The sequence below is a fragment of the Athene noctua genome, chromosome 17 (genome assembly GCF_965140245.1).
Source record: "Athene noctua chromosome 17, bAthNoc1.hap1.1, whole genome shotgun sequence".
Lineage (NCBI taxonomy): Eukaryota > Metazoa > Chordata > Aves > Strigiformes > Strigidae > Athene > Athene noctua.
Genome location: NC_134053.1, coordinates 13,072,114 through 13,099,776, shown reverse-complemented (window position 1 = coordinate 13,099,776; position 27,663 = coordinate 13,072,114). Strand labels below are relative to the sequence as shown.

At 38.5% G+C, this 27,663-nt stretch overlaps 1 protein-coding gene across 1 annotated transcript in view; it reads right to left on the bottom strand.

The window, feature by feature from the left end:
* TAOK3 (TAO kinase 3) overlaps positions 1-27,663 on the bottom strand; it is a 92,546-nt gene that overhangs the window by 47,271 nt on the left and 17,612 nt on the right. Inside the window, exons 3-4 of the mRNA XM_074920708.1 lie at positions 3,823-3,921; positions 2,426-2,636 (exon numbers count right to left, since the gene is read on the bottom strand). Of these exons, the coding sequence (XP_074776809.1) occupies positions 2,426-2,545 (120 nt within the window). The 5' untranslated portion in view covers positions 2,546-2,636; positions 3,823-3,921. The remainder of the gene's footprint in view (positions 1-2,425; positions 2,637-3,822; positions 3,922-27,663) is intronic.

The window sequence follows — 27,663 nt, the reverse complement described above, 5'->3', positions numbered from 1 at the left end:
ACTGGCAAACAAGACAGCTTGCAAAAATTGATCTTAAATTGAAGTTTATACTAAAATAATCATACTAATCCGCAAAACCAAGATACAGATCAATATATTTGCTGTTTGTAGTAGTGTCAGTACTAATTTAAATAAAAAGGTCAGAGATGCAGCAAGAGCATAACAATCCATGCCCTGTCCCTTTTAAAGTACCTGAAGTCTCTTCCCCATCCTTTTGCAGGATTTAAAGAGCCCTGTTATTTCAAAGTTTTTTTGACCTGTTCTCCTCTTGATACCAAGCACGTCAGGATCCCTGGAATTTTGTCATGATGATCTGTGATCTTGTTCTCAGCCCCTGCCTTACTCCAAGATGTATAAGAATCAATATGCAAGACCAGCTACAAAAGTTTTTTAAAAAATGAGGAAAAACAAGACAGAGATGCAGAGCATCCCCTGCGTGGTAGGGAAAGAGCTCTAGCTTGACCCATACAAAGCAGGGTATAGCTAGAGGCATTCCTCAGGTGAACAGATGGATGGATCCCAGACTACTGTGCACTGAAAACTCCAGACAGGTGAGTTCCTACTTGTGACTTACGTCCACAGCAGGACAGGGCAAAGACTCCAAAGAACAATTTACTGGATGCCAAGTGCTTCATGCAACAGGAAGGAAAGCTTAAGTTTCAAACAGTGGCAGGTAAATGTTGATGTATCACAGAAAAGTGGTGATGCATCTAATGACTGTGTTACTATAGGCATGACTGCAATCACCCTCAGGCTTGGAGGATGCAGCTACTGCTACGGTACTGCAAGAATCTGCAGTCTGGCTGAACTCTCCAATGTTTTAAAGCACAGACCAGTTAAATAGAGCATCCAGGAAAAGGAGGAAGAAAAGCATCAGGGAATCAAAAGTCTTTTACCTAACCACAGTAACAGCTCAGCTGTAAGGCTGCTTGGTAGACTGGATCTCTAACACTCCTCATGCCCTTCCCCTCAAAGTATGAGGAACTTCCGAACACCCGAGTTCAGTGATAAAGGTGGCACCTTCACTACTTCATCTTTACCATGAAGCATACCATGCACTCTTTCGCTTTGGTTTTGAAAAACACTGGGTAGGACCTCCCTACTCCCATCTCAGAAAATGCTTGCTATTCTAATGGAGTGGATCAACATGTATTGTAAGTTTTACAGTCTCATCCTCTTACACGTGTAGTACATTTAACATTATATTTTCACCAGCCTGTGACTCCATCTAAAAGTACCTGTCCCACTGTTGACAATCCCCATGGCAGTAACCCCCCTGTATCATTACAACCAGATTATACACTGAGGAATTATATTGTTATCCCTAAAAACACACATGCACTGCTTATCTGACACAAAATATCAGGCTCCTCTCCAGTTCTGACAGCACTTCCACCAACACCTCCATCACTGTATGCAATTATAAACAATGAATTGGAGTGCTTGCACATAATTTATGCTAGCTACTGTCAGATTCTGGAGCTACATGTGTAAGGGTACTTATCTAAATACTTCAATATCTGATATTCAGAAATTTCAGTTCTATTGAACTTTATCTTCTGGAGTGACAGGCCATGCTACCAAGCAGCTTTAATTTCATTTTCAATTGATTTTTTCATAGTGAATTCTATTTTAGTTTCACTGATAGTGACTGAATTATAATTATTTCCAAAATGAATATTTTAGATTTGACTTTGATAGTAATTGTAAAAGCACTGTTCTTCTCACTTTTCAGATTAAATTCTCTTGACTGTATTAACACAATACATCCTTCCCACTTGAATTCTTACAGCTCTTTCTCTTTCTTCTGCCATGTAAGCATTTGCTATTGAAGATAGCATGTTATGAGATGAACATGGGGACAGGGAGGGTGACAAAACAAAATGGTATTTCAGAGACATCTCCAATTCCTAAATTATCAGAGCATCAGAGAAATCATTCAAATGCCTGAATGCAATTTGATATGACTTCCATCGTATCTTTACCCAAGCAGCCACAATACCAATTCATTAACAAAAGTAGCTTTTAACTCCAAATGCCTTTTGAATCTTTTAATTCACTACATCTATTAATTTGCAATGATTTACAAGCATATGAACACCAAGTAGTGTATCTTGAAATTCCAGTTTGGCAAATTAATTTCCAACTGCTTCAATTCAACTTTCAGCATCAGACAGCAGAAGATACCGTGTACTTAACCTGAATGGCTGGGTGCATTATTAAGACTACAGTCAACTGCTACTATAAATACAGCTGTAACTGTAAAGAGCTCAGGAGTGCTCTGGAAACACATTTTTGAGATGTGTTATGAGAAAGCTTATACACAGAGCTCAAAGGACACTCCCTTTTACAGATGCTCAAAATCTCTAAAATGTCACTTAATATGGTTCTGTTTTCCAAAAAGGAGGTAGAGAACTATACTTACAAAGTAAACTGCTCCAAAACTTCCATGTCCAATTTCATGTAAACCCACAAATATTTCTTCAGGATCATCTTTGTAGAACAGGTCAGCTATTTCTGGGTCCTTTGGCACCCCTTTGCGCATGTTGAACAATATTATGAAGTAGTTTGTGCTTTCAATTTCCAATCAATTTCTTCCTTCATCGACAAAGCAGTTTGTAGACAGCATTCAGCACCTGGTAAAGGAGTTCATCTTTAATCTTTTTTCTTTACACATGTTTCTGTTCTCACTTCTGACAGCAAAATAAGAGGAAACACTTTCAGGAGCAATAGACTTTGCTATCACTTCCTTCAGCTAATTCTTTCTAATTATTAGTCCAATTTAGATACAGAGATTAAAATGCATTCAGAGTACAGCAGCTCTTTATCTCATACAGGAAGCAAGAGCTGCAGTTACACTAAAGTCCACTTGAAGACAAGAGCCGTGTTGCTATGCAAAACATCCTGTGATACAAGTTTGTTATTCTTCATGCTGGTCTCCTAATGTGTCAGTTTTTAGACTATCACTATTGTTGCTCCTATTTTTCTCTGCTGTTTGTTTGCTCTGTTTCTCTACTCCCACATGCCAGCTGGTGCTAGTAGAAAAGTTAGCTTCTATTCCACAGAAACACTTCACAATCATATGATTTCTTTTATTTATTTATCTTTCACACCTCTAAGACAGCTATAGATCTGTTGGACTGTGATCCTAGACTCCATCATGTAAATCAGACCTTTATCTCTTTAACATCCTTCTTTAACATAAGCGTATAATTAGATAGCATAGAACTGAGCTGCACTTAAATGAAGATTTTTAAATATTCATCCCCAAAATTTTATTTATGGAAAAGAAATACCCCAACACAAAACATCAGAAAGTTTCGCATTTCCTATCAAAACATCCTGAAAATATTGTATTGGTTCATTAGACACTGGTGTGCAAAGCAACGACAGATGCCTCTACCCATCTGCTTTTGACTTCTGAAACCCAGCAGATGATCTGCCAGTGAGTCAACTGGAGCAGTTTAACAGCCTGGAGGAAGTCTCAAAACTACTTCCAGATATGTAGTTCAGCATCTCATTTTTTGAGACTAGATCTTCTGTGTGCATAAAAGAAAAAGACTTCTGAAAACATACACTAAAGTGTTCAGCCTACCTCATGATATAAGCCAGTATAACATTTAAAGAGAGACCAGCTGAAATTCAGCAACTGGATAAAATTAAAACAGAGTACAAGTGCCATCCAGATGGACTAATGAAAGCAGAAGATAATTCTGGTCTGGGGCTGAGACAGCCTCCTTGGCTCAGGATGATATGTAATGGAACAACAAGCACAACAAACTGTAATTCATTAGGGGCACAAAACACTCTGCTGGAGAATACCTGGGTAACTGTGGCACAAAGCATGCTCTGTGGCTCAGATTCCTTTCAGCAGCATTGTCCTGTGCTCTCGTCCCCCCAGACTCTATGCACTCTCTTTTTCTGCAAGGGAAAACAAATATCAGTATTTAGAAAAAGTGTTTTAAGTTTTATACCTTATTCTAATACACAAAAAAACTACATCTAGAAAAGACCTTGGACAATCAAAGAACCATTTAAAAGCCCAGTTATTAATAAAAGGATTACTGGCTGTGAATGCTCATGGGGTGTCTCCAGGTGAGGATATGAACTTCCTGTGTTCTGTGTTCCCTTGGCCTGCTGTGTATCATTAAGATAGGAAACCACGAAAAGAGGTTAAATGCCAAGTTCTTTGACTTTTATAAAGACTCTTAAGACTGCTGGGGGATAGGAGGAACATGGAAATTTGCTCTTAGACTGCACTTTTTAGATTGCCTATAAAAAGTACAAAGCTCACAAAGCTGAGCCTATTATTTAGCTCAGTATGTTGTGCCTGATGACATACAAGCCTTCAAAGAAAGTCCTACGCATTAGTAAGTCTAACAACGTTGGATTCCACTGAAGAGACAATGAGCAATGAAAAGATGAAAAAGGGGGCCAATCATCAGCTGACTGCTCATAGTCAAGGATGCAACTCACTGCAGTCACCCACTCCTACACCTGTGTAGCAACACCACCAAACAGACACAGCTTTCCTCTCAGTGGAGTCAAACACACTGTGAGCATGGAATCAGCTTGCCCTCACAGAAACAGTTATCCTGTAGCCACATCCACAGTAAAAATGCTTCCAAGTAGAGCATACTGCAACGGTTACATTGCCAAAATCTGAATTAATATACACCTGAATTAATGACAATCTCATCTTCTCATTTACTACGAAAAAATTAAATAAGCAGAAGTCTTCCTGCTAGTAGCTAACATTACCAAAAAATGCTATTTTTGCCTACTGTTCTCAACACAGGGCAATACTATTGAGCTGTTAAAAAGCTATTTGAAGAGCTCCAGAAAATGGTTCTGCAATGTTTAGGGTTTTAAAAAAAAAAAAAAAAAAAATCTCAAGTATAAACTAGTGACAAAAGCCAGATGAATAAAATGATTATTCATTCTCAGCTGATTGGCCTCACCCAAAGGTGATATATTTACTATATGCCTGCAGACAGGGGCAAAGAATGCAGCATTTCTGGTCTAGCACTCTTTAGACAAGTGAAAAATCCTTTTGGCTTTAGAACAATAAAAACAAACTGACAAAGAAAACAATTTATCCATCTCCAGTCAAATTAATTTCTCTTCCATAAACAAAGTCTGCGCAGCTCTAATATTCAAGGATAAATTAGTATTTAAAATGGGAAGCTAGATGTCAATACTTGAAGTTAAGGCCTAAGTAACAACGTCCTTCTCCAATTGGGACAGGCATACATGGTGAGGCTGTACAATAAGTAAATCTCAGCAGGATTATTATTTTCCAGTAATGATTACCAGAAAAACTTAGGATGGAAAGTGTATCAAAAGCAACTTGAGTCCTTTTGATTTGAAGGCAACCACCAACTGCTCCATACCATCCCATAGCCTATGCCATGCCTCTTGGTACAAACACTGAGAATCCTTTGCATGACCACATTACAGCACCTGATATGCAATTCAGGCACGGGACAGCATAAGACAGAAAAGACACAAATCAGATCACCTTGAGGTCAGATGGCAAAGTCACAAATTCTTATTATTACAACTCTCTTCTAGACATGTGAAGACTGACATAAAGATGGTTTAAATAATGGCGGAGCATTTTGGGAATCGAATGTCATTAGTAGAAAAACTCCAGTTCAAGGTATGGTCAATTTAAGCAAATTCTTTCAGCTACCAAACTACTGAATTAACACACCACGAAACAATTTCTACTAGAAGCCCAATTTCCACTCTTCATCCTTCAAAAAGCACACCTAAAGCAGCATTTGAGACTCTGCATGTTCTGAAGATCTCAAATGAAAAACAGCATTAATCACACTGGCGGTGACTTAGGGAAGTGACAAGTGACTCAACATTTTAAGAGTTTCTGAGATCAGCATTTTGTTCAGACAGGGTCATTTGGAGATGCCTCAAACGGCCTACCTAGAAATTAAAGCTCTCAGTCAACATTTACTAGAGAAAAATCCCTGCCTTGGAGGAAAAACTGCCGTGCCCCATTTCTGAAATACTGTAAGGGGCTAGAAAAATAGGATGAATTCTTTCAAGTAAATTCAGCATCAGAAATGATACTAAGAAAAATATTTTAAAGATTCTCTGAGAAAATAATTATCTAATGAAGATTACAGAACGTATTATGAAAACCATAAAGTTGTTTTTAAAGGGCATTCCATCTACAATTGGAAAACCACTGTTACATTGGACACATCTATATGGCAACATCTCTGTCTCCCTGTAATGTCACAGGCAGAGGAAAGTAAAATCACTAGTTACTCTAAAATTGAGTTCTTTATGGGAAGTGGGCCAGGCAATCTGTGGCCTGCCTAGCACAGCAGTGCCCAAAGCAAGAGTGAAATGCTGAAGAACTGTATTGAAAACTACAAGTGCAAGACAATCTTATACCAATGAAGCAATTCTGCTTAGAGCAGTTTGCTGTACTATTCCCCTCCTCTCCTGCCCTTCAAACACAACTTGGGAACTTAATCCAGACAAAATGACCCCCTCTTGATGGAGTGGGTAGTTACTGCTGTAGTTATGGCCCACTGTCATTTTGCCATAGTGTTTCAAGGATTCTCTGCTCCTCTCGTATGCTAAATGGCATGATAACCTGGTGCTTTTAGTGGTTGGGGAGAGACAACAGCAGGTCTTATCATGGAGTTTCACCAGAAAATGATGGTAGAGTATGGGACCTGTCAGCCTGGGAAGCAGACAGCAGCATGCTACTATGAACAAGAAACAATAGTGACACATGTTGCATTACTGCTTTTGCTACATATGTTTGCACAAAAGTTCTCTAGCTACCAATTATGAGCTCCAGGTTCTATAACAACAGAAAAGACCTTGACTTGAATATAAATGAAGCAACAAAACATAACGGAAGTGCCTTTAACAAGGGCTAAACAACCCAAATTTCCAAATATTCCATGGATCTAAAACTACTTCCATGTATAAGATGACAGTTATACTTGTGCACTCAAATTCTGTGACTGCTAACAAGATGTCTTCACAGACACTGGTATGAGAAGGTATTTACTTCTTTCATTGTCAAGTTTACTAAACAATGGGCAACCTGCCCAGCATGCCAGCTCACAGCCCAGTCAATACACACAAGATGGTTTCACACCCTACAAGCATCTCAGTTTCACTCCCATGAAGTGCAAGTGTGTGGCTTGTACAACACAACTTGAATTGCATTTCACAACACTACAGGCCTATTTCAAATGTGTACAGAAATATATAAAATTCATTTTAGTTCCTAACTATACCACGGTACTTCCCAAAACAACGACAAAAGTTTTCCACTTCAAGCAGAAAAACAAAGTACAGGAAACAGGGTGGAACAGCAGTAGATTCCACTCATAGGAAGAGCAACATGACATGGCTCATGCATTCATTTTTAGATGAGTATTTTATTGGGAAATAATTTTACACTAGAATTCCTTTTCCAAGAATGACAAACACATAGAGTCCCCTTTCTTCATTTCAGTCTCTGCAGAATCTCCAAAACTCTGGAATACGACATTAAGAAGGAAATTCTCAGATAAATTCAGCCAATAAAAACTGTCCTGAATAAGAAACCTTTTGAGTTCAAAGTAGGCACGTGCTCAAGTTCCACTGCAGTCCTCAAACATAAACTTACATTGTTTTGTGTGTTTGATTTTGGTGTTTGTTTTTGATTGTTTTTTTTTTTTAAGACATAAGAGCTTTTTCTCTTCCCTTTAATCGCTACATATGGCTAGCTAGCAAGGCCATACACAAATATTTCATCCAGTGCTTTTCAGCTAATTCCCTCACATGCAGACCACAACCTAGGATGAACAGTCCATTACTTCCTAAAATCAGGTACTTTGGCTTTTTAAGACACTTGAACCCCCATATTTTAAGCTTTTCAGTGTAATTTCTTTGATTGTCAATAATTACTTTCCCAGCTAGCATTATGTAACTGAAAGCAACATACGTGTTTTTTCCTAGTATATTAGCACTTAGTTTATTTTAATGCTTAAAACAGTCAGATATGTGTATCTGGTATATAAATTCAAGCTACTTACAAGTTTGCTGCCAGTGTATACAAAAAGCAACAGTACTACAGCCTTTGTTTGCTTAAATCAATCGCTAATCCAAGACACTCAAAAGATTTCACTCTGTTTTAGAAGCAGCAAGTCTTCTCATGGTCTTTCTGCAAATTTCTAAGCAAAATGATCCAATTTGTACATAACAGAAATGGAAGGTTCACAGTGACCTTCAGCAGCAAAGGAAAATATTTTTGAGCATTTAAAAATGGTCTGCAGATATCAGGACAGCACTCCCTTGAGGACATGCAGCACAGGAACCAGGTTCAGGAATCAGGACACAGTCTGCAACGAAAGCTGGATAACATAACCAGAACATAAGCACAAAAGGTGCCTCGTCATACAGTTCGCAGCTGAGACTCACAATAGCTCCTCAAATGCTACCTTTTTTGCTCTGCTTTTCAAAGAAATAACTTCCCAGAATATTCAAGTTAATTACCACACCATTTTTACTAATATTTGCATAATATTTGAATGCAATCACAGATCTTCACTACCTACAACTACTAAAAAGAACTACAAGAATTTTTCTTTGACAAGGATTCAAGTCAGCAATCCACTTCAGATATGATCCTGACACACACATACTTTGATTCAGTATTCACATGTGTGTCAGGTCATTTACAGTTAACAAGATTACTCATGCGAATAAAAACCCCTGAATCAGAACTTTACTAAGGTGATCACTGTGCACGGTGCCCCTGGGATATGAAATTAAACTAATAACTTGTAGGTCTTATTGTAGATACATACCTTCACTGAGGCAACTTTTTTGCCTGATTAGAAGCAGTAGTTTTAAAGGAAACATTTTATTTGCAACTCTTCTATAGCTAGTATTTACACATCATGAATAAGACAATAAACTTATTTAAAAAATAAAAACATAAACCCAGTGTGCTTAAAGCCAAGAATTAGTTTTAGTCATAGGGAACATTTCAGCAAGCATGAAGTCAAGCAACATGCCAGCCTTCCAAAGGAATCAGTGGCAGTTGTAGTCACTGGAAGTCCTCCTGGCAGAGACACACGAGCTACTGCAGGAAGTTTAGGGATATTACAAGACATGTCAGAATGCAAACGCATAAAACACATCTATATAATGCCTCTCTCCTTGCTCTCCAAAAAGACCTTATGGCTGACATTTTAAGTATCAGTAATTGCAGAATGATGATTAGGACCTGAAGTGAGGAAGTAGTAGCACCTGTGGCACTGATCGATCCTGACCTGCAGTCAGATAGTAACTGTAATCCTCAAAAGGAAATAGTTAATTTATGTTCTTGTTTATGAACATCCTATGGAAAAGTATAATATACAAGGCAAAAATTACACCAATCCTCTAAATTTTCTTAAAAGTAACATCACTCCGAGTTGTGCTATGGAGATACGCTGGGAGTTAAACGCAACCCGCCGGAATCCAGCAATCCCAGGACAAATGCAGGCAGCAACATTCACCATAAACAGTTGCAACCATTGATAACCCAAGTTTTGACACCATGGTTATGTTCCAGCAAGTTTAGCCATCCTTTCTGGACATAAGCTGTACAACAGGTTCGCAGAAAATGGATGTAACAGGTATCCCAATAGCCACATCCTCTTCCAAACCTACAGTTCAAAGGCAAAAGTGCCATCTTTTCTCTGCATCTGATCCCAAGCTCATGACTCAATGAATGTTTCCATAAAGACCACCATCATTAGTCCTACTGCAATTTGCTTCATGAAACTCCACAGAATTTTAAAACCTGTGAAATAACACGCTTCATTTGAGTTTTGCTTTTTACATTTTCATCCAATGGTTGTTTAAAAAAAACAGGAACAGAATGAGGAAGCATCTGAGATACTTCTGGTACACTTATTTAGGTCGATACAAACATAGTCCTTAATCTCACACCTACTTTTGAGCACTGTGTAGCCCTTCTGTAGTAGTAAACCCAGCTTAAAAAGGGTGTCTGTAGTTTTTCTTTATAGTAACCATCCCTTCATACCCACAAACCTCCATGAAAACAGGAAAAGAAATCTGACAACCAAGGTGGTCTTCCCAATAGGCAATGCTCCAATAAACAATTTTGTGACAATGGAGCCTTTTTTTTAGCCCTGGATGCATAACAAGGAACACTACTTCTTTATTAAGGACTTTATACAACTCTTAAGTATTTCCATTATCTCTGAGCCAGAAATATTTACAGTGTTATCTGCTATGTTCACAGTATTGGAACAACACAAACAGAAGGAGATGTGGTGTCAGATACTGTTCCAGCTCAAAATTCAGGTGTCTCTTTTTAGACAGGTTCCCCAACAGAGCCTCAAGAACTACTGCCAGGAACAGCCTTCCTTTACTGTTGAAGGTTTTGTTTGGGTTTTTTTTTTTTTCTTCCTTCTTTTCAAGGAACCTAGGAATATGTGCAACAAAGTTAACATCAGGCAGCCTTTCCCTAATACATATATAGCTCAAAATTCAGCAAATTACTTTAAAAAACATATGCTCTTGACTATCCTGCTACAGATGTTTCAATGTTCTGAAAAGTTTGCAGCTGTCAAAAAAACCCAAAACCCAAACCACATATGATGTTTTAAGAACACAATCATGAGTTAAACTCAGGGGATCAGCCCAATTGGGAGAGTCAGCAAAAGTAGGAAACAAGCTGGTACTTCCCAGATCATGGCTGCAAGTGGCATTTTAAATATGAACTAAAATAAAAGGTGTGACAGAGTTTCTTAGTACCTGGACACTTGCCTCTTAGAGGCAAAAGGCAAGCCGTTCACAGTCTGTCTGTTTTGCTAAATATGTATATTTGTAGTTACTCAAGATCGTGAGCTAGATTATTTGAAAAAAACCCTTTAAAATCTATGATACTACATAAATAAAAATGCCTCTTAAAACCAAATGAAAAGCCTGAGCCTTATTTAAAAAGTCAAACAGCTTTCTGCTTTACAACAGGTGTGCAATGAATAAGCTAAACTTCACAGCAAGAGACACTGGGTGACGCTTCCCAGTAATTTTCCAGTTAAATTTAAAACAATTTAATGAAAATATGTATGCCCTTATTTTGTTTAAGGGTAATTAACACTATTATGTTTCTTCAACCAGAACGTGTATTTTATCATAAAAATCTAGAATGCATTATTAGGGCTTTGTAGGTTTACTTTACGGGATTAAAAACATGGAAACGTGAAATAAACCTTGTGTAGTTAGGAAAGAAAAAAGCTTCTTGCTCTGAACAACATTTCATAGTATTTCAACATAGCACCCTTGAAATAATTCAGGAGTACATCTGGAAGGAGAAAAGATACATGACTCATTTTAAATCCTAATGTATGTTAGCCCAAACAGCATCACAGAGAAATATAAATTTAATCAGATCTCATCAAAACATCTCTAAAACATCACATATGGGTCATGAAATTGAGGAAATTGCCCCCCTATTTTCATCAGATTTTTTTCTGTAACTTATCAGGTTCTTCATCATGTTGCTTAAAAGACAGTAAACTTTAGACAATTAAAAATTCATTAGTATTATACTGTGTGCTATTCAGAGGCAAAAATAAATCATCAAATTTGTTTACGAAAGATTGAAGAGACACCAGCACACTCAGAGTTTCCTACCTATTAATGTAATGGCTTCCTAAAAGCTGTATCCATTTTGTGGTTAATGCTATTTTTAGATATTCTTAAAAGAGTCTATATTTTGACCATCACATAATCAAATTAAAAAAAAAAAAAGACAGCAACTGGATAAATCTATTCCCACAGCTCTCTAGAGCATCCGGATGATGTGGTAGTGAGAGCTGACCTACTCCAACTCACCTGCATTACAATTCAGAACTGCAGGATCAACACCGCTGATGCTGAAGCAATCACAGTGGCCACCAGATCTACCTGCCACCAGATCATTTAAATAGTAAATGCGTAACGAGGCTGCAAGTATACTTCCATCTACATTTCAAGCTCAGTTTTCCAGAAATGTAGGAAGTATAAACAACTGTTGTCTGGACACTAAAAATTTCTATGGGTTTTAAAATTAGTTTTCATATCATTAGCTTAGACGGCATGACTTTTGATTTGCCCCTTAGAGTAAGTTAGAAACTGTGGTGAACAGTTAGATTTAACTGAGGTTAACATGTAATTACGCTACTGATTATGTTACTTTGTGCTACCCAAGGAAAAGGTGTGTTTTAGTGAAGGGACATGTATATATTTACGTATGAAAAGCCTGTGATATCATTTAGGAGAAAAAGTGATTTTGTTATGTAAGTGCAAGACAATGAATAACATCCTTTAACATAACAGTGTGCTAGTGTAGCTACATAGTTTTTGTCATAACACTAGCTGATTTTGAAAAAGTAGGTTTCTATTTAAAAAACTGTTTATTCTCCTTTTGCAAGAAAATGTAACTCAGATACTGATTTTTCTGGAACCTATACCACAGTAAAACTGGCCAAAAAGAGTCACACAGTAGGTCCTTAAAAAAAAAGTAAGAAAACAGATGCAGACTGCACTCATGGAAGGGAGAAAAAGACATTGTCTGGTCACAAAGGGTCCAGCACCTCTCACAACAAAACAAATTGTGTTTGGTTTTTTCAGTTTTGGTTTTTTTTTTTCCCTCCCTCTGATGAGACAGGAGAAGGTGTGAAGTACATTCTGCACCATTCTAAGAAAATCCATTGATCTTCATGATAAGCTTATATTAATAAAAATCCCGAACCTCACCATTTCTAGAGAATTAACACGGTGCACCATACGTTGTTTGTCCACTCCACAGGTTTGAAGAAAGGCTTCTGAAGCCTAACTTCATACTGCTGCTGGTTCAAGCAGCAGCAGAAAAAGCCACAGCACTCCAATATATTTCCCCCAAGACGTCTGGTCTTCCCTGCATTACCCTTCCCCCTTACACACCCCCTTTCTCTGCCCCATGAATCTCTCCCTGCCACACACTTCTCCTTTTATAGATCTCCTTCCTTCCTGCCTCCTCTGTGCCAGCCAGAGATAACACTTTAGGAAATAGCCTTTTTGACTACTCCAGTTTATCATTTTAGCTCGGTCCACCCTCAGTGACTCCAACACATCCAGCTCTCTTCCTGACCTATTTTACTGCAACCATTAACACATATAACAGGAATTTTTTTCCACACTCAGATCATTAAAAATGGCTACCTCTGTTTCATGCAAGTGTTCAAAGTCTGCTTCAGGAGTGGAATTAATCACAAAAAAGCTTGTTTTGAAAGTCCACAAAAATTAAAACTTGTGTGGGAATACTATTACTAAAAGAAGACAAACTTAATCTAGCACATACCAGCCAGAATCAGTCATTAATATTACACCGGCTTTCCAAGTTTATCCTATTCTAGCATATGCATTTTTTATGGCTAGTAATAAAAGACACACATGAAAGTGAAATATGGATGCCTAATGTCCAAAATGTCATTATTATCTAATAACTGTGTACAAGAAAAGAGTATTTATCCTCTATGAAAAGAGCACTGGATGTCTGAAAATCTGGAAAGAAAAAAGGTAGTAGCAATCTGCAAAGAAAAAAAGATAGCATGCCGCTTTTATTCAACACCCAGAAAGAACTGAAAGTTCTCTATATCAGCCATCATATGTGCTTACAAGATGGCCCTTTTGTGAACACCTCTTCTTCAGGATCATTTTAACATCCTTATGACAATTACAGCAATTATTTACATGCAGCAGCTATCATAGAATCATGGAAGTATAAAAATCATTTTTATATATAAAAATAGTATATAATATGTATATTTATGTTTTATGTATTTTATATAGAAATATATTTATATGTCACAATACAGTAAATCTATAAATACCACCACGCACCATGAGAGCATTCAGCTTTACACAATACATTAATAAAATGGTCCGTCTGTTTTACAACCATAGGCATTTAATTTCTCAGACAGCCTCAGTGAAGCTAACAGTTGGTGCATAAGGCAGGGATAAAGCTCTGAAGGACAGGAGGAGACATCAGGGAGGATCACACAGCAAGGGGGGGTTGTTGTTGTTACCTGGCACCCTCTAAGGCTGTCCATGTACTTTTGTCCCTCAGAGGTTTTGAGGCCAGTACCGTCCACACTTTACAAAAGACAGAAGCTGATAAAATGAGAAACAAAACTCGTTCAAGGTCACCCAAAGAATACAGCAACTACAAATAAAACCGAGGTTTCCAGATTAGAAAGAGCTGCAGTGGCAATCTCGCTGAGTGAGCATTTACTGCTTGCCTCCCCCCCCCCCCCCCCCCCTCCAATTTACCCACACACATTGATGTATGAAGTTGATTTTCTGGCCAACTGAACATTCATAAAATACTTCACCCAACATCTCTTAAAAACCTGAATAAAAGCAAGTAAGTGTATCAAATTTATAAATATATGCAACCCTTCCAAGGTATTAATTTCTACAGTACCTCAACACTACAATCAGGAGTGATTTCCTCATCACCGAGTGCCCTCAGTGTCAGACAAATGCTGCTAAAGTAACTCCTTCACCCTGCAAACATGTTCTCGCCACTCTCTAATAGGGTTTGTGCAGACCAGAGCTGCACTAAGATCCTGGGAAAGGACTGCACATGAAAGAAAAAGCCTTGCCACTTGCTGAAGTCCTCTCCTATCTCACAGGGTTACAAACTAATCACTAAGCAATATAAGTAATAATGCTCGGTCATAGAAACCAAAACTAAAGCATTTCAACAGGTATTTACTCTTCTTCCTGCCCCGTGCCTGAGTTCTGTATACCAGTGGGCATCGGCCCTGAAACCATGGCACTATCAGCAAAAAACACTGGTACTTCTCTTTGCTACTGCTGGTCCATTTTTCCCTTGGTAAGTTTGTTCCATGATGGTTCCAGATCTCCAGGGGTTTTTTCATAGCTTTTTCTATTTTAGGAACAAATGTACGAACACAAATTTCCTCCATCTTCTCACAAGTTCACTTAAGGAAAAGCATAAATACTGCCATTATCTCATAGCTTGGTTTTAACAATTGTGTTTTATAGAGAACTGGGCCACAAATATTACTAATATGCTTGGAGGAACGTTTATATTATTAAGGTCACATTCATATTCGCATCTCTCCTGACACCTCCAGCAGCTCTTTTCTGAATGTAGTTTAATACAGGAAAAAAAAATAGGTTCCATTTTAAGACACGCATACACAAATTTACTTGTTAAAATATAAAAGAAAAATCATACCATTTGAGGAAAGGTTAAAAAGGACTCATTTGATTCAGCCTCTCCCTCAATAACACCACTAAAAAAGGCATACAGGTAATTTAGTCTTTGGATATACAGAAGGCAGGGAAAGTTGTTCTGCTTTCACTGTTTATTCTGAGAAAAAGCTGCATTTCCTCCATCACCTCAAGAGGTTCAGAAAAGGCTTCACATTTGTCTTCTATTGTTTAAAAAGCAGCCATCAGGATATTGGCTCAGAGACGACACAAAGAACATGTCTAATGATCTGATCCTGTTAGTTTAAGAGAAAAATGTTGACATTAAGTAAATTCACTATATGCAGCATGCTTCTCCTAGAAGATCTTGCTAGCCCTTCAAAATCAAGCATTGTACCCAGATTATTTCAAGAAGAGGCAGGAATAAAATGTAATACTGACTGGATGGAGAAACAGCACAGACACTGTCATATGTGCAGGAGGCTCTTCTTACTTCCTTTGACTCTTTCAGGACTTTAAGACACTACAGAAGCTATTTCCACTGCCATTTAGTTATGCAACGAGTGTGCTAATATGCTATTAATCCAGATCAGAGGCATCTTGCATCACTAACACACGTCTCTGACCACCACTTCCTCCCTCCTTTCCTGAAACTGCTTCAGATCTGCAAAGCTCAGCAAGCATCACTGCATTGGATTACTCCAGTGTTCTGGAGTACTACTGTGGTATGGCTCCAGGAGCTTTCTTGTATTTACGCTTCCCAAACTGAAGTTTGGGATTCTAGAATACAGCTCTGAAGTAGCTTAAGCAGTTTTGACTAATTCAGTTATAACTTAACTTGCAACATAACTGCATCATACATCCATGCTCACCTATGCTGCTTTGGATAACTCCATCTTAATTTAGCAAGACATGAAAAACATCCAGGACTTCAAGAGACAAATTTTCTATCTGCATTTCATGAACTGCTTTCAGCAGCAGCCTGCCTCTCCACTGTGCTAGCACAGCCACTTATAAACCCCACATGCATTCGATCAAGAAGCTGATCCAGACAATTAACAACCCAACAGTTTGTTTTCTGACTGGATTTGTTGCCCAGCCCCACACAACATCTATCCACGCAAACAGGAATAAACAGCCAGGGCAGGAACATCTTGTGCCTGCACTGCCAAAACCCTCAAACGAGGCTATCAGAACATCTCCATTGGAGTTTCAGTCACTAAGACTTTCAAGAGAAGGGGTAATTTTGGGCCACTCATTTGTTAAAATATAATTAATTCAATACTCCATCTTGAAACCTACACACATTTATTTTCTCTCCACAAGGAGGTTCCTGGAGAGTTATTGAAGATTCTGGCAGCTCACCAGTGAGTGCTACTGTTGTCCCTTCAGGAGACAACTGTATTTTCCTATAATTAATATACCGTTATCACCTTTGCTAATTTGTTGTACTTGACAAGTAAGCTAAAAAGTGTTGCTGATATGCTAGTGTATAAGACACCAGAATACAGTAATTGTCTCAAAGGCAACACTGAGGTCGGAAATCTTGTATTCTCCAATGGGCAGAGCAGGCTGCTGAGACAGAAAGAAAACCCACAGTGACTGATGCCAGCATTCAGCCAAGGGTATAATCAGGAATGATGAATGGCTCCTTACCAGGTAGGAGAGCATAATGGAGATCACACACACATTAGGAGGGGAAAAAACCCCCAAACTCAATATTTTGTCAAACATATCAATTACAAGTTCCAGAATAAAACTAAAAAAAAAAATTAAAACAAAGACTGCTGAACTGAAACAACTATTTTGCTTTAGCAAACAAAAAAATTCTGAGTTAAAACTCGAATTACATCTCACTGTACTGTGCCATCATTCCCATTATACAAGAATATGCAGCACTCAAAGACCCTTTCAATAACTGGATAATGGAGAGGTGCAGGTCTGTGATTTCAACCTTAAGTCTTATTTTCTTGGGATTTATCAGGTCAAAACAGGCCCTTAACATTGCTTTAATGCAGATTTTTAGCAGCTTTAACTAAAGAAAAAGTTTTAAATCAGAAGGGGGGGAGGGGAGTTTGCTTCACTGGGCACTGGAATCAGATGTTTAAGATTAACTCATGGCTCATGAACAGCCAGCGCTCTGAAGGTCAGCTTGGAGCCTTCTTCAGACAAACACAGTTTAGGTTCCAACCGAAGGGAGATCAGCAGAGGCAGGCAGTGAAGAAGCGAAACAGCCACCTGGGTTAGGATATGCCATTAGGATATGTCAACTGGCAAGTAACTGCCCCTTCAGCATACGCTCTTTCTTCTTTTTTTTTTTTTTTTTTAAATTAGCATTGCATCACAAATAATCAATATACAGTTTAAACTGACATTAATTCTCATTTTAAATAATCTATGCTTCGATTTCATTTTTCCACTTGAAATTCAAAATGCATGCTTCAGTACTGCATCCTTATGTACAGGCATATCCTCAGATGAGTTTTAAAGTATTAAGATTTAATATTTCAGAATGTTAAACCCAGAGAGAAAAAAAAAATTACCAGTAAACAAAACCTACTTGGTGTCCTCAAGAAAACAAGACAGAAATAACGGTAAAATAAGGAATGTGACTAATCTTCTCACAGGCAAGGAAAGTAGACTTGGTCTCCCAGGACCTACTGGGTCCTTTTAGGAAAAGAGGAAGGTAGATCACCATGGCAACAGAGTATTTTATGAGATACTTTAGTAGTGCAATATGCTGTGCTATGAACATAATAGACAAGGCGAGAAGCAGTCCTCTTCCAACCAAATAGAAAAGCTTTTAGCAAAAAACATGGGACTGCATTTCTGCTTGCTATAATTTCCAATAATGAAAATCTGATGTTGCAAAAGACACCATGGATATCAGTAACAGAAATCATCATCAAAGCTTAAATTAAACTCTCTGATCGCTGGGCTACCTGACGAACACCATCTAAAGATTTACACAGTCAATGAAAGAAAGCTATTATGAGGAGAGGGTCAAATTTATTAACTGCTGGCCCAGTTTCTATGCAAAGCACCTAAACCACACCAGATTACTGCATATCTGCACAAAAATAAAAGGTGACAGAAATTAGTAGGGTGGCTACAGGGACAGAGGGGCGCTCAGTAAAGGTGTCTTCTGTGGGTGGCAATAGCAGACATTTACACTGACATTTGAGGGCCCGAGGGAACAGACAAGATAAATTCATATCAGAGACATCACTAAAATAAGAAAATATAACAAGAAGAATATCAAAGAAAATGAAAGAAGAATACATCCTAAAGAGTAAACTAGAAATATCTCTATTTCCATATGAGCAGCAGCCAAGGAACTAGCAGCTGATGTTGGAATGTGTGTGTTCAATGGCTAAGAAGCAACAAAATCCAGGCTTATTGTAAATACTGAATAGGAAGAAGAGGCCATTTAGAAACTGCTGTAAAATATGATTGAGTTTTATTTTTGCTCTAATGATAATTCACTATTTTAAATCATCACCAAGATAGCCATTTAGTTGTTTGCTATTTTTGAGAAGGCATCTAAACAACACAGATTTTTATATATTATTTTTAATACCATCAAATAGGTTTCAGTCATCTTGTAGATAACATTCACTCATAGCAGAGGTGATGACATCATTATGTTAAAAACAAACACAGCTAGGTCCACCTTGAGTGGCTCAGACTTGAGAGAAGTCAGAAGCAGAATAGTGGCTGATGAAATGCATTTGTTACAAAAGTAGGGTAGCATACAGTAGTAGTAATATTTTCAGCTACTCACACACACTGCTGAATTTTAAATTAATTGTAACCACACAGGAAAAAGACCTGGGGGTTGCTGTAGCCAGCTCTCTGAAAACATCTGTTCAGTGTGCAGAGGCAGTCAAAAAGGCAAATGGAGTATTGGGATGCATAAATACAATGACAGAAATACAATGACAGAAAGCCATGCCTAAAGTACTAATGTCACAACAGAAATTAAGGATCAAGGATATCATATTATCCAAATACAATATCCCACATCAAATACATGAAAAAGGGTGCAGAAATAAAGCAGAAAAAGAAAAAAAAAAAGCATAAGATTTAAGGGAAGACATCAACGTGAAGGTAACTGAAAATATAGCCAGCTTACACGGGGGATAAATAGAAGGGGTAATGATGCATTAAACAAAACGTAAAAAAGAGCATATGACAAGGCTGTCCTTTCTTCTCCCCCCTAAGGAGGGGTAGAGCAAGGAATGTAGGCAAAATGTAACAAGTTTCAACTTAAAAATACAATACCTAATTCGGATAGATGGACATGAAAATATTAATGTGTTTCTGTACTGAATACAGAAACAAAAGAATCTCAGATAATGAATTCACTGATTCAGGATACTGAATGCAAGGCTCAGAACTAAAAGCTCAGATAATTGCAGTGGAAAACAGAGAACACTTCCACTGCAGTCAGAAGACAAGCGGAGACTGCCCAAGAGCAGTGTCAAAGCAAAAACCCAGAAGCATCTCCCTTGTAGATAGGTCATTTATTTTTGCCAACTCAATGGGCTTTTGTTCCCATCTGCACAGATCAAGTTGAGCATCCTTCACGATAAAATACAAGTTCATCATGCACACCCAGTCCTCCTGCTCCTAGCACCCACATGCTATAACCATTTCCCTATAGATTTACTTCAGGCTTTCTCTCTTCTTGACCCAGAGTTTAACAATAAATCCCTGTCAGACTCCCACTGCAATCCAGCATGTTTATTCCTTCTATCATCTCCTCAGTTCATTCTTTCCTTGAAAAAACACACCTGCTCATACCATCTGACTTCAAACCTGTTGTTAACCTAACTAGTAATGAAAACTGTTTCAAACCACCTTTATTGTTTCTGCTAAGAAATTAACCTTGACAAATATTATAGTTCTGTTTGATACATTTCTTCAGTGTATTCCAACAATGTTGAGAGTGAATAATAGCTGAAGATCAGAAATAGATCAAGAGTCTTTTCATTCATTACTTCTGTGGCAAATTCCTGGGGCAACAGCTTTTACATATGCGAGGAAAGGAAAAGTCACTTTTTCCTTCTGTAGATTTGTTTTTGTCTAACAGACAAATTCCAGTTACACTTTCTAAAGCTCCTTGGAGCAGTCAAACTTATTCCAAGGATGTTCTGGGAATAAGAGTTATTATTTGAAGTTTGGTTACTATGGATAACACACTAATCAAAATATTGAGCAAAAGTTAACGCACCAGCCAGAATTCCATGGATCCTGTCACCTACAAGGCTGCAGCTCAGTACTAGTCCTTATTTACTGGTCCCCACTGGCAAACAGTTACATTTGACCATCACCAAAACTAAACCAACAGAAATATTGCCATTTAGCATCCCAGTGCTCCACGATTTCCTAATCTGATCTAATCAACTTTCTTCCAACTGATGCTTGGTTTGGAACAGAGCCGAAAGGAGCTGCAGCACAGTGCTAAGGGCGAGAGACTGAGGCGTGTTGGAGCAGCTACACCCAGCAGGGACAGGTCCACACTGCAGCACCCTGGGTCACCTCATTCTCCAGCACCGGCTTTGCTCAACTAAGAGCAGACACGTCACAAGGTTCCCTGCATATACAAACCAAACAGATCTAGCTCTACCCTTCTTCTGGATTAAAACACAGCTGCCTGAGCAGCCATGGCCTAGGGATTTCAAGAGACAGTATTTAGCCATCACTTGACCACTTAAAGCTTTGTTCATTTGGATGGATAGTGAGATAAAATGGCTACAAGTTAACATTACCAGGTAAGCAAGGCCCTAGGTACACAGTTGCTTATTTATGTCCTCTGCTGTAGAAAGGCTGTCTTTGCAGAAAAAAACAAAAAAGATCAAGACAACCAGACATGGCTGAACATCCTTCCAGTCTACACTACAGAGCCTGGTTTTTGACAGAAATTCCCCATTTTCTATTAAAAAAATCCTCCACTACATTTTTTTGCTAATCTTGCCTTGGCAGCAACAGTAAACAATGCACTCTTTGAATTTAAGTATCATAAAATAATCTTAAATCTCATGCAATTAAGCCATTCAACTTTTCTAACAGAAACCAAAATGGTCTTTTTGCTGAATAAAATATCTAAAGTTCACTCACCAAATGATCTTGATGCCCTACTTGTTACCTTTTTAACCAGGTGGAAAAAAAAGCCTGAATGGAGATTAAATAATACATCAGGTTTTTATCTGAAAACAACTAAGCTTAACTGCTACGGTAAAGCTTTCACCACTAGTAATGTCTTTGCCAAGAGTATTTTCCCCTGCAGGCAATGCTGTTGGACTTAAATCAGAAAAGGTCCGCCACTTATGTCAGTCTATTCCAGTTTTGCTTTCTATTAAGACAGACCTAAGTCCTTTTCCCATCACAAGTGCTGGGTAAAATACCTGTTTTCCCACATTTCATTCTCCTCTTTGCTCATGATGCTGGTCCTTCATCTGTTTGGGTATGGATACTCCCTTTAAATTCCTCTAAGAAATGTAGCTATGTGAGATACAGTGATCTAAGAAAATTACAAAAATACATCTTTTACAATATTAGGACAAATTATTCACAAATAATCCAATCTTCCTTGCCCAGGTAAATTTCTACAAACATCTATGCAACCATTCCTATCTTGTGATTGCAGTTTCTTTTCCATTTAATATTTTACCATTAATAATTAAGACTTTGGGGATGTATGTTTTGAGGAAGAAGAGCAGGGAAACAAGGTTTCAGGTTTTTTGATACATGTGTTAAGCAAGTTTTCAATACATGAAAACAATCTTCTACTGATAGACTATCACACAACCTTACTACAGCAGCAGAAGCACTGAACATGCCCACAGGATAAAGTTTTTCTACTGCTTATGTTCTGCATTGCACTGAAGATATTTGTGCAGGAAAACGTCAGTGTTTGTGAGAAACACTCATTTTAGGATCCATAACGGGTTTACGCACAAGAAAAAGATGTTCAGTTTCCCAGAAAAGGGGTCCCCACACTTGACCCTTGAAAGAATACAAATATTATTTTGTTTTGCAGGTGGGAGAAATTTAAATATTTTGCCTGACCGTGAACATTTTCATGACCATTTTATCAGGCTTAGTCATACACCAAGAAAGACTTGGGGGGCAGGGTGGTATATACAGCCATTCTATTTTTTTTTTTATATATATATATATATACTAAAATTACCTTTAGATATTTAATAAAAAAGTCTATGTGAAGGATTTTGCACACATGCCTGTCAACTCAACACACCAAACAACAGTAATTCTCTAAAAAAACCAAACAGGATATTTTTAAGTGAGACAATAGACACAAACTTAGTCAATTCAAATGCTGGTATGTCCTTTGCCTTCCCATTCCCTGAAGCAAAACCCCTGCCTGCCTCCCTATGCTCCCTTAAAAAAACCTTCCCTTTTCACGATATGTTCTGTTCGAGAGTCTTAAACATTAATTAAGCCTAACAGTCTTCAGAGATGTGAGCACAGCTATTAAAAGGTTTCTGAGTTGAGAGGCTACCGAAAGAACTGGCATCTGATCAAATTTTCAGGAGTTATGCTCCCTGCTTTATGAATAAATCAAAGAATTATGAGTTTTTGGAAGTCTCCAGCACTATTTTAGCTCTTGGTGTCTCATGGACAAATTAACAGTCCTATTTTAAGGATTCAGCATCTAAGGCATAATGAACTTAAGGGAATACTAGTAGCAAAACTATGAAATAATCCAATCCCATACCTTAGCCAGAAGACTACAGTTCTTCAATTATTTTACTATATATATTATTTATAGATTTGGCAAGAAATTACAAGCCGACTGAAATATTAAAAGAGAATTCTATATTTTCTACACACTACAGCATCTAAGTGATGAGTATTTTTAATCAGGGACAGCTTCTCAATTACAGGTGAGCCTGGAAGACCCATTATTTTGTTCTGGTTAATTTTAAGCCTGGCTTTCTGAGAAGCTCTATGAATTAAGTATGTTCTTTTGAAGACTGGGGGATATTACTACTGATTAAAATAATTAAAAATTCTGGCGTTAACTAATAAATTCATGATAGTTCAATATTTTACTGTATGGTCATGTCAGTCCAAAATCCTAAAGATGCTCAGGGGACTTCAGAAAGTCAACTATACTTGCTGAACTACAACTAGAGTCACTACTGTACAGGAGCATCTCGCCACTCCTCCCACTACAAAAGGATACTCTAGGAAGGAAGACTAGGGAAAAACTTTCTGGGTAATCCTACTAATCTATACATAGTATAAAAGCATAACTAAATCTAATATGACAAGAACAAAGGCCTTACAAGGATTACCAGAGCTACCATGAATTTTACACGTATCTTACAATTTTAAAGCAGTTCCCTCCAAGGAGAAACCCTTCAGGGGAAACTGCAGTGAACTCTTCTGATCAGCCCTTTTATATCAAATAACTATACAGTTTTGTGATTTCCTCTTCATAATATTCCTAATATTGAAGAAATCAACACTTTTGGAAGTAACTACAGGAGAAAAACACCAAATATTTGCGTACAAACAACATACATCAGAGCTGAACATTTCTAACCTAGCCAAATTTCAGTATCCTGAGACTTGGGGGGAAAAAAAAAAAAAAGCCACTGAAATAAATAATCACAGAAGTTATCTTGCAAATTTGAACACTGAAGCATCAAACTGTTTGAAATTACTCTACGTGCAAACACTGTTGAAATAACACAACTACATCTTTCCTTGGTCAGAAACAAACTTTTGCAAAGAATGAGAGAGTATGAAGAGCTTACAGAGCAAACCTATACTGTGCTTAAACTCTCTATTAAACATACATGAAGCTGAACAGAGGAACCGCCTTCTCCTCATCTTGCTCTGCTAAGGAAGTGCAATGCAGCAGCAAGGTTCAGCTCCAGGCTTCCCCTTTTCCACGGCACAGCTGGGACAAAGCACCCCTCCCTGCTCCACTTACCACAGCAATAATGTGCTGGGAACCACCGACTGTGTCTAGCTTTGCAAAATTGGCTTCTTGTTACAAATGCAACATTGCAGTTTTCCACTGAGAACTGTTACTTGCTCACTCTACCATAACTACACGAAAAGCCCATTTCTGCAATCTAGAGGAGGCACCAGTCAGTATGACTGGTACTGCGAAAAGAACTTAAAGGACTTGCCCTTTTCCCATGAAAACCTCAAGTACCAATTCCATCCTTCCTTAGATATTTCACTGTGTGCCCAAGAAGATAAGGTGCACGCTGCTCATTTAGTGCTTCTGAACAAAGGAGCTGGCTGCCCCAACAACACTGCACCTAATGTCAGTGACTGAGAAAGCCTAGCAGTATTCTTCTGTTCACTTCCATATCAGCTACCAATACAAGGATGGGCAACCTTCCCAACCAGACAAGCCCCGCATTAAAAGAGATATTTTATATATTAAAATATAACACATTATTATAATATAAAGCTATAATATATTATAAAGTTATAATATAAAATAAAACATGGCAGGAAGACAAACACCACACATCCTGGACAACCAACAGAGCAAATTCAAGGAATATTCCCCAAGCATGAGATGGCCACGTGTCTCCGCGTCTTACAGCTTCTACTACACAAAGGAGCTGGGTAAGGGCATCACCACAGATCCTAACAGCCAGCTGCCTGCCATTCAGCTGCTTCCCAAAGCTTTATATTTTACCCTCAGCAAGCCAATCATCACTTAACCGCAGAACAGGGCAAGCCTTATGGCTCTTGGAATTGAAAGTGGGTCTGGCCATGACAGCACTCCCCTGACACCCTGGGGCTTCTCTGGAGCACCTTGTCTGCTTCCAGGCAAGATCTCTCCCTGCATGGGAATCCAGACCTCCACACTGGAAGAAACAGGCACGTCAGCTTCTGAAGCAGCAGGCTGGTTTTATACGGACAGTGCCAGAACAAGAACTGATTCTTAGACTCTGCAAGCCAGGGAGGGCTCTGTATCTTGCACATTCCGCCAGCAGGAGCGCCACTCCCTTAGATACCCTTTCAAACCATCTCTGTACCCTCCATCTCCACCTTCCTCTCTCTCTGCCTCTTCAGATGGCAGAATGGGAAGAGCTGGGTTCCAGGTCAGGCATTCCCATCACGTCCAGCCAAAGCAGCTCCTTTTCTCTTTAATTCCCAGTTTGCAGAGAAATGCCAGTTACAGCGGACACCCCAGCTGGGCGCAGTTCCATGACATCTTTAATCGCATCCTCCTTGTGCTGCTGCACACCCTAACATGACCACACTGAACATGAAGCTACACCCATAACATCATCTTCAGCTCTTCAGAGGCACTTAAATTGTGAGTCTGCTGGCAATTGCACAGCAATTGCAGGCTCACTTCTCTATCTGAGATTTGCAGCTACCCAGAAACTCCACAGCAGCACAGACCCATTGCCAGTGACATGATCTACTTCTGATAAGCGACCTGTATTCGAATTGCTTGTGAGAGGCATATGGCTCAAGAGTCACTTTAACCCCTGGGGTTAAAGGCTGTATTAAAGAAAAAAAAAACAAAAAACAAAAAACAGGGAAAACAACCAGGGAAGGTGTCTCAGATCTATTAAAACTAGAGCCATTCCCTGGTGTCAGCAGGGTGAAAATGAAATTTCAAAGTAAAAACACATTTTCACAGTAGTGCTAAAGTACAGAAATGGAAGAAGGCATCCTTTATGAAGATTTCACTTGTGCCCTCATTGAAAAGGGATAAACAGTAGCAGTGTGCAATCACTAAGATTCCAGTATATTTCTGAGTCCCCAAAACTTAAGTGTATTTACTGAGACTCCAGAAACTATCATAAACAATTTGAGAGCATATAGCATCTGCTACTTCTAAGATGAGTCACAGTAGGAAATTCCCCTAGATTTTCTAGGAACCAGTTAGGCAGCCACTGATTGAAGCAGTGATCTGACTATGTATGCACCCACACAAATGAGAAGAAATAACTTCTATCAATAAATGCACATTATATTTGACATACTGCCTGCAGATTTCACAGAAGAGATTACAATTAGAAAAATTATTTTGGGACAATATTCCCCAGTTTAATTTGTAACAAATTTTATCAAGATACATTGAAGGACAGAAGAGACTGGAAGAAAGAGAAACTAACTTAAATGAATTAATTTGAGAATATTTTGAAGGAAGAAAGTAAACACACAAAACTTCAACACCCCATAGCACTTGCTTGCATTTTCAAGTGCTGCATCATTAACTGTGTAATCTCTTACCACATCTGTCCCTCCCCAATCTTTAAGCACAGCTCCCTGCCCCCAGCCGCTGTTTTATCTAAAACTATGATGGATCAAACTCCTTCCCACCTTTCGATTTCTCTCCACTGCAAAATACTACATTAGAAATGCCTCGTTTTCTACAGGCATACTCCTTCCCTCCATCTCCAGATGGCCCCTATCACGGCGACACTTCGCACTGACTCTGCTGACAGCGAGATCCTTCACACTGCAGAGCCGGTTCATTCTGTTCCTCCCCTCAGGTGCCTGACAGCCCCACGACACATCCACAGCTGCAACAGCCTCCAGACTGGCCTCAGGAGTAAACCCTGATTTGTCCTGAACTTAAAAGCATCCTGGTTACGTTCGCCTCTCAACCTTCCAATCAGCCTGCCACTACCTTCTCTAAGAGAGGGACTGCGATGTGCAAAATATAAATTTACCTGAGTTCTGGGTTTGAGGTTGGTCAGAACAATACGGATTTTAAAAGTCAGGTCAAATTGCCAGACAACCCTCTGATGAAGGAATCCAACTTCACTGGCAATGCAAATTTAGTTTCTACTTTAGTAGGTACTGAGGAGACACATCTTTTGCTAGGCATAAATTCAAGATCTAAGCTAAACTTTTATGAAGATATTTTATACTGTTTTGACCATTTTCAACATTTTTACTCCACAGTCAATACAGCTGCAAGGAAACTGGGAAGATGCAGGATTTCTATGAAGATTCACGCAGTCTTGGAGCATCGGTTGTGTACTTCCAGCTATGATACGTTTTTGGTTTTGACTTCTAATACGATAACAAGAGCTCAAACATCTGTGTGCAAGTAGCAAACTAATAACACTTCCAGATAAGCCCTCAGGCTCCTAGAATTACTGAATAGTAGTAGTCTCACCTTCAGAGAGTACAAGATGGCCTTCTTGAATTACCGGAACTCTTGATAAAAATCCAGTAGGACAAAAGAGAAATTCCACCTCACTTTTGAATACCTGAAAGTTACATTCTCATCTATCAATAGAATGGACTTAAATCCACCACAAACCAGCAACACCCTATCCCATCAGGTTGGACTACTTGGAAAGACAGTTGCTTACACAAGACCACTATTTTTCACTATGAAAGTAATGGCAAAAAGAGTTACAAGCCCTAATA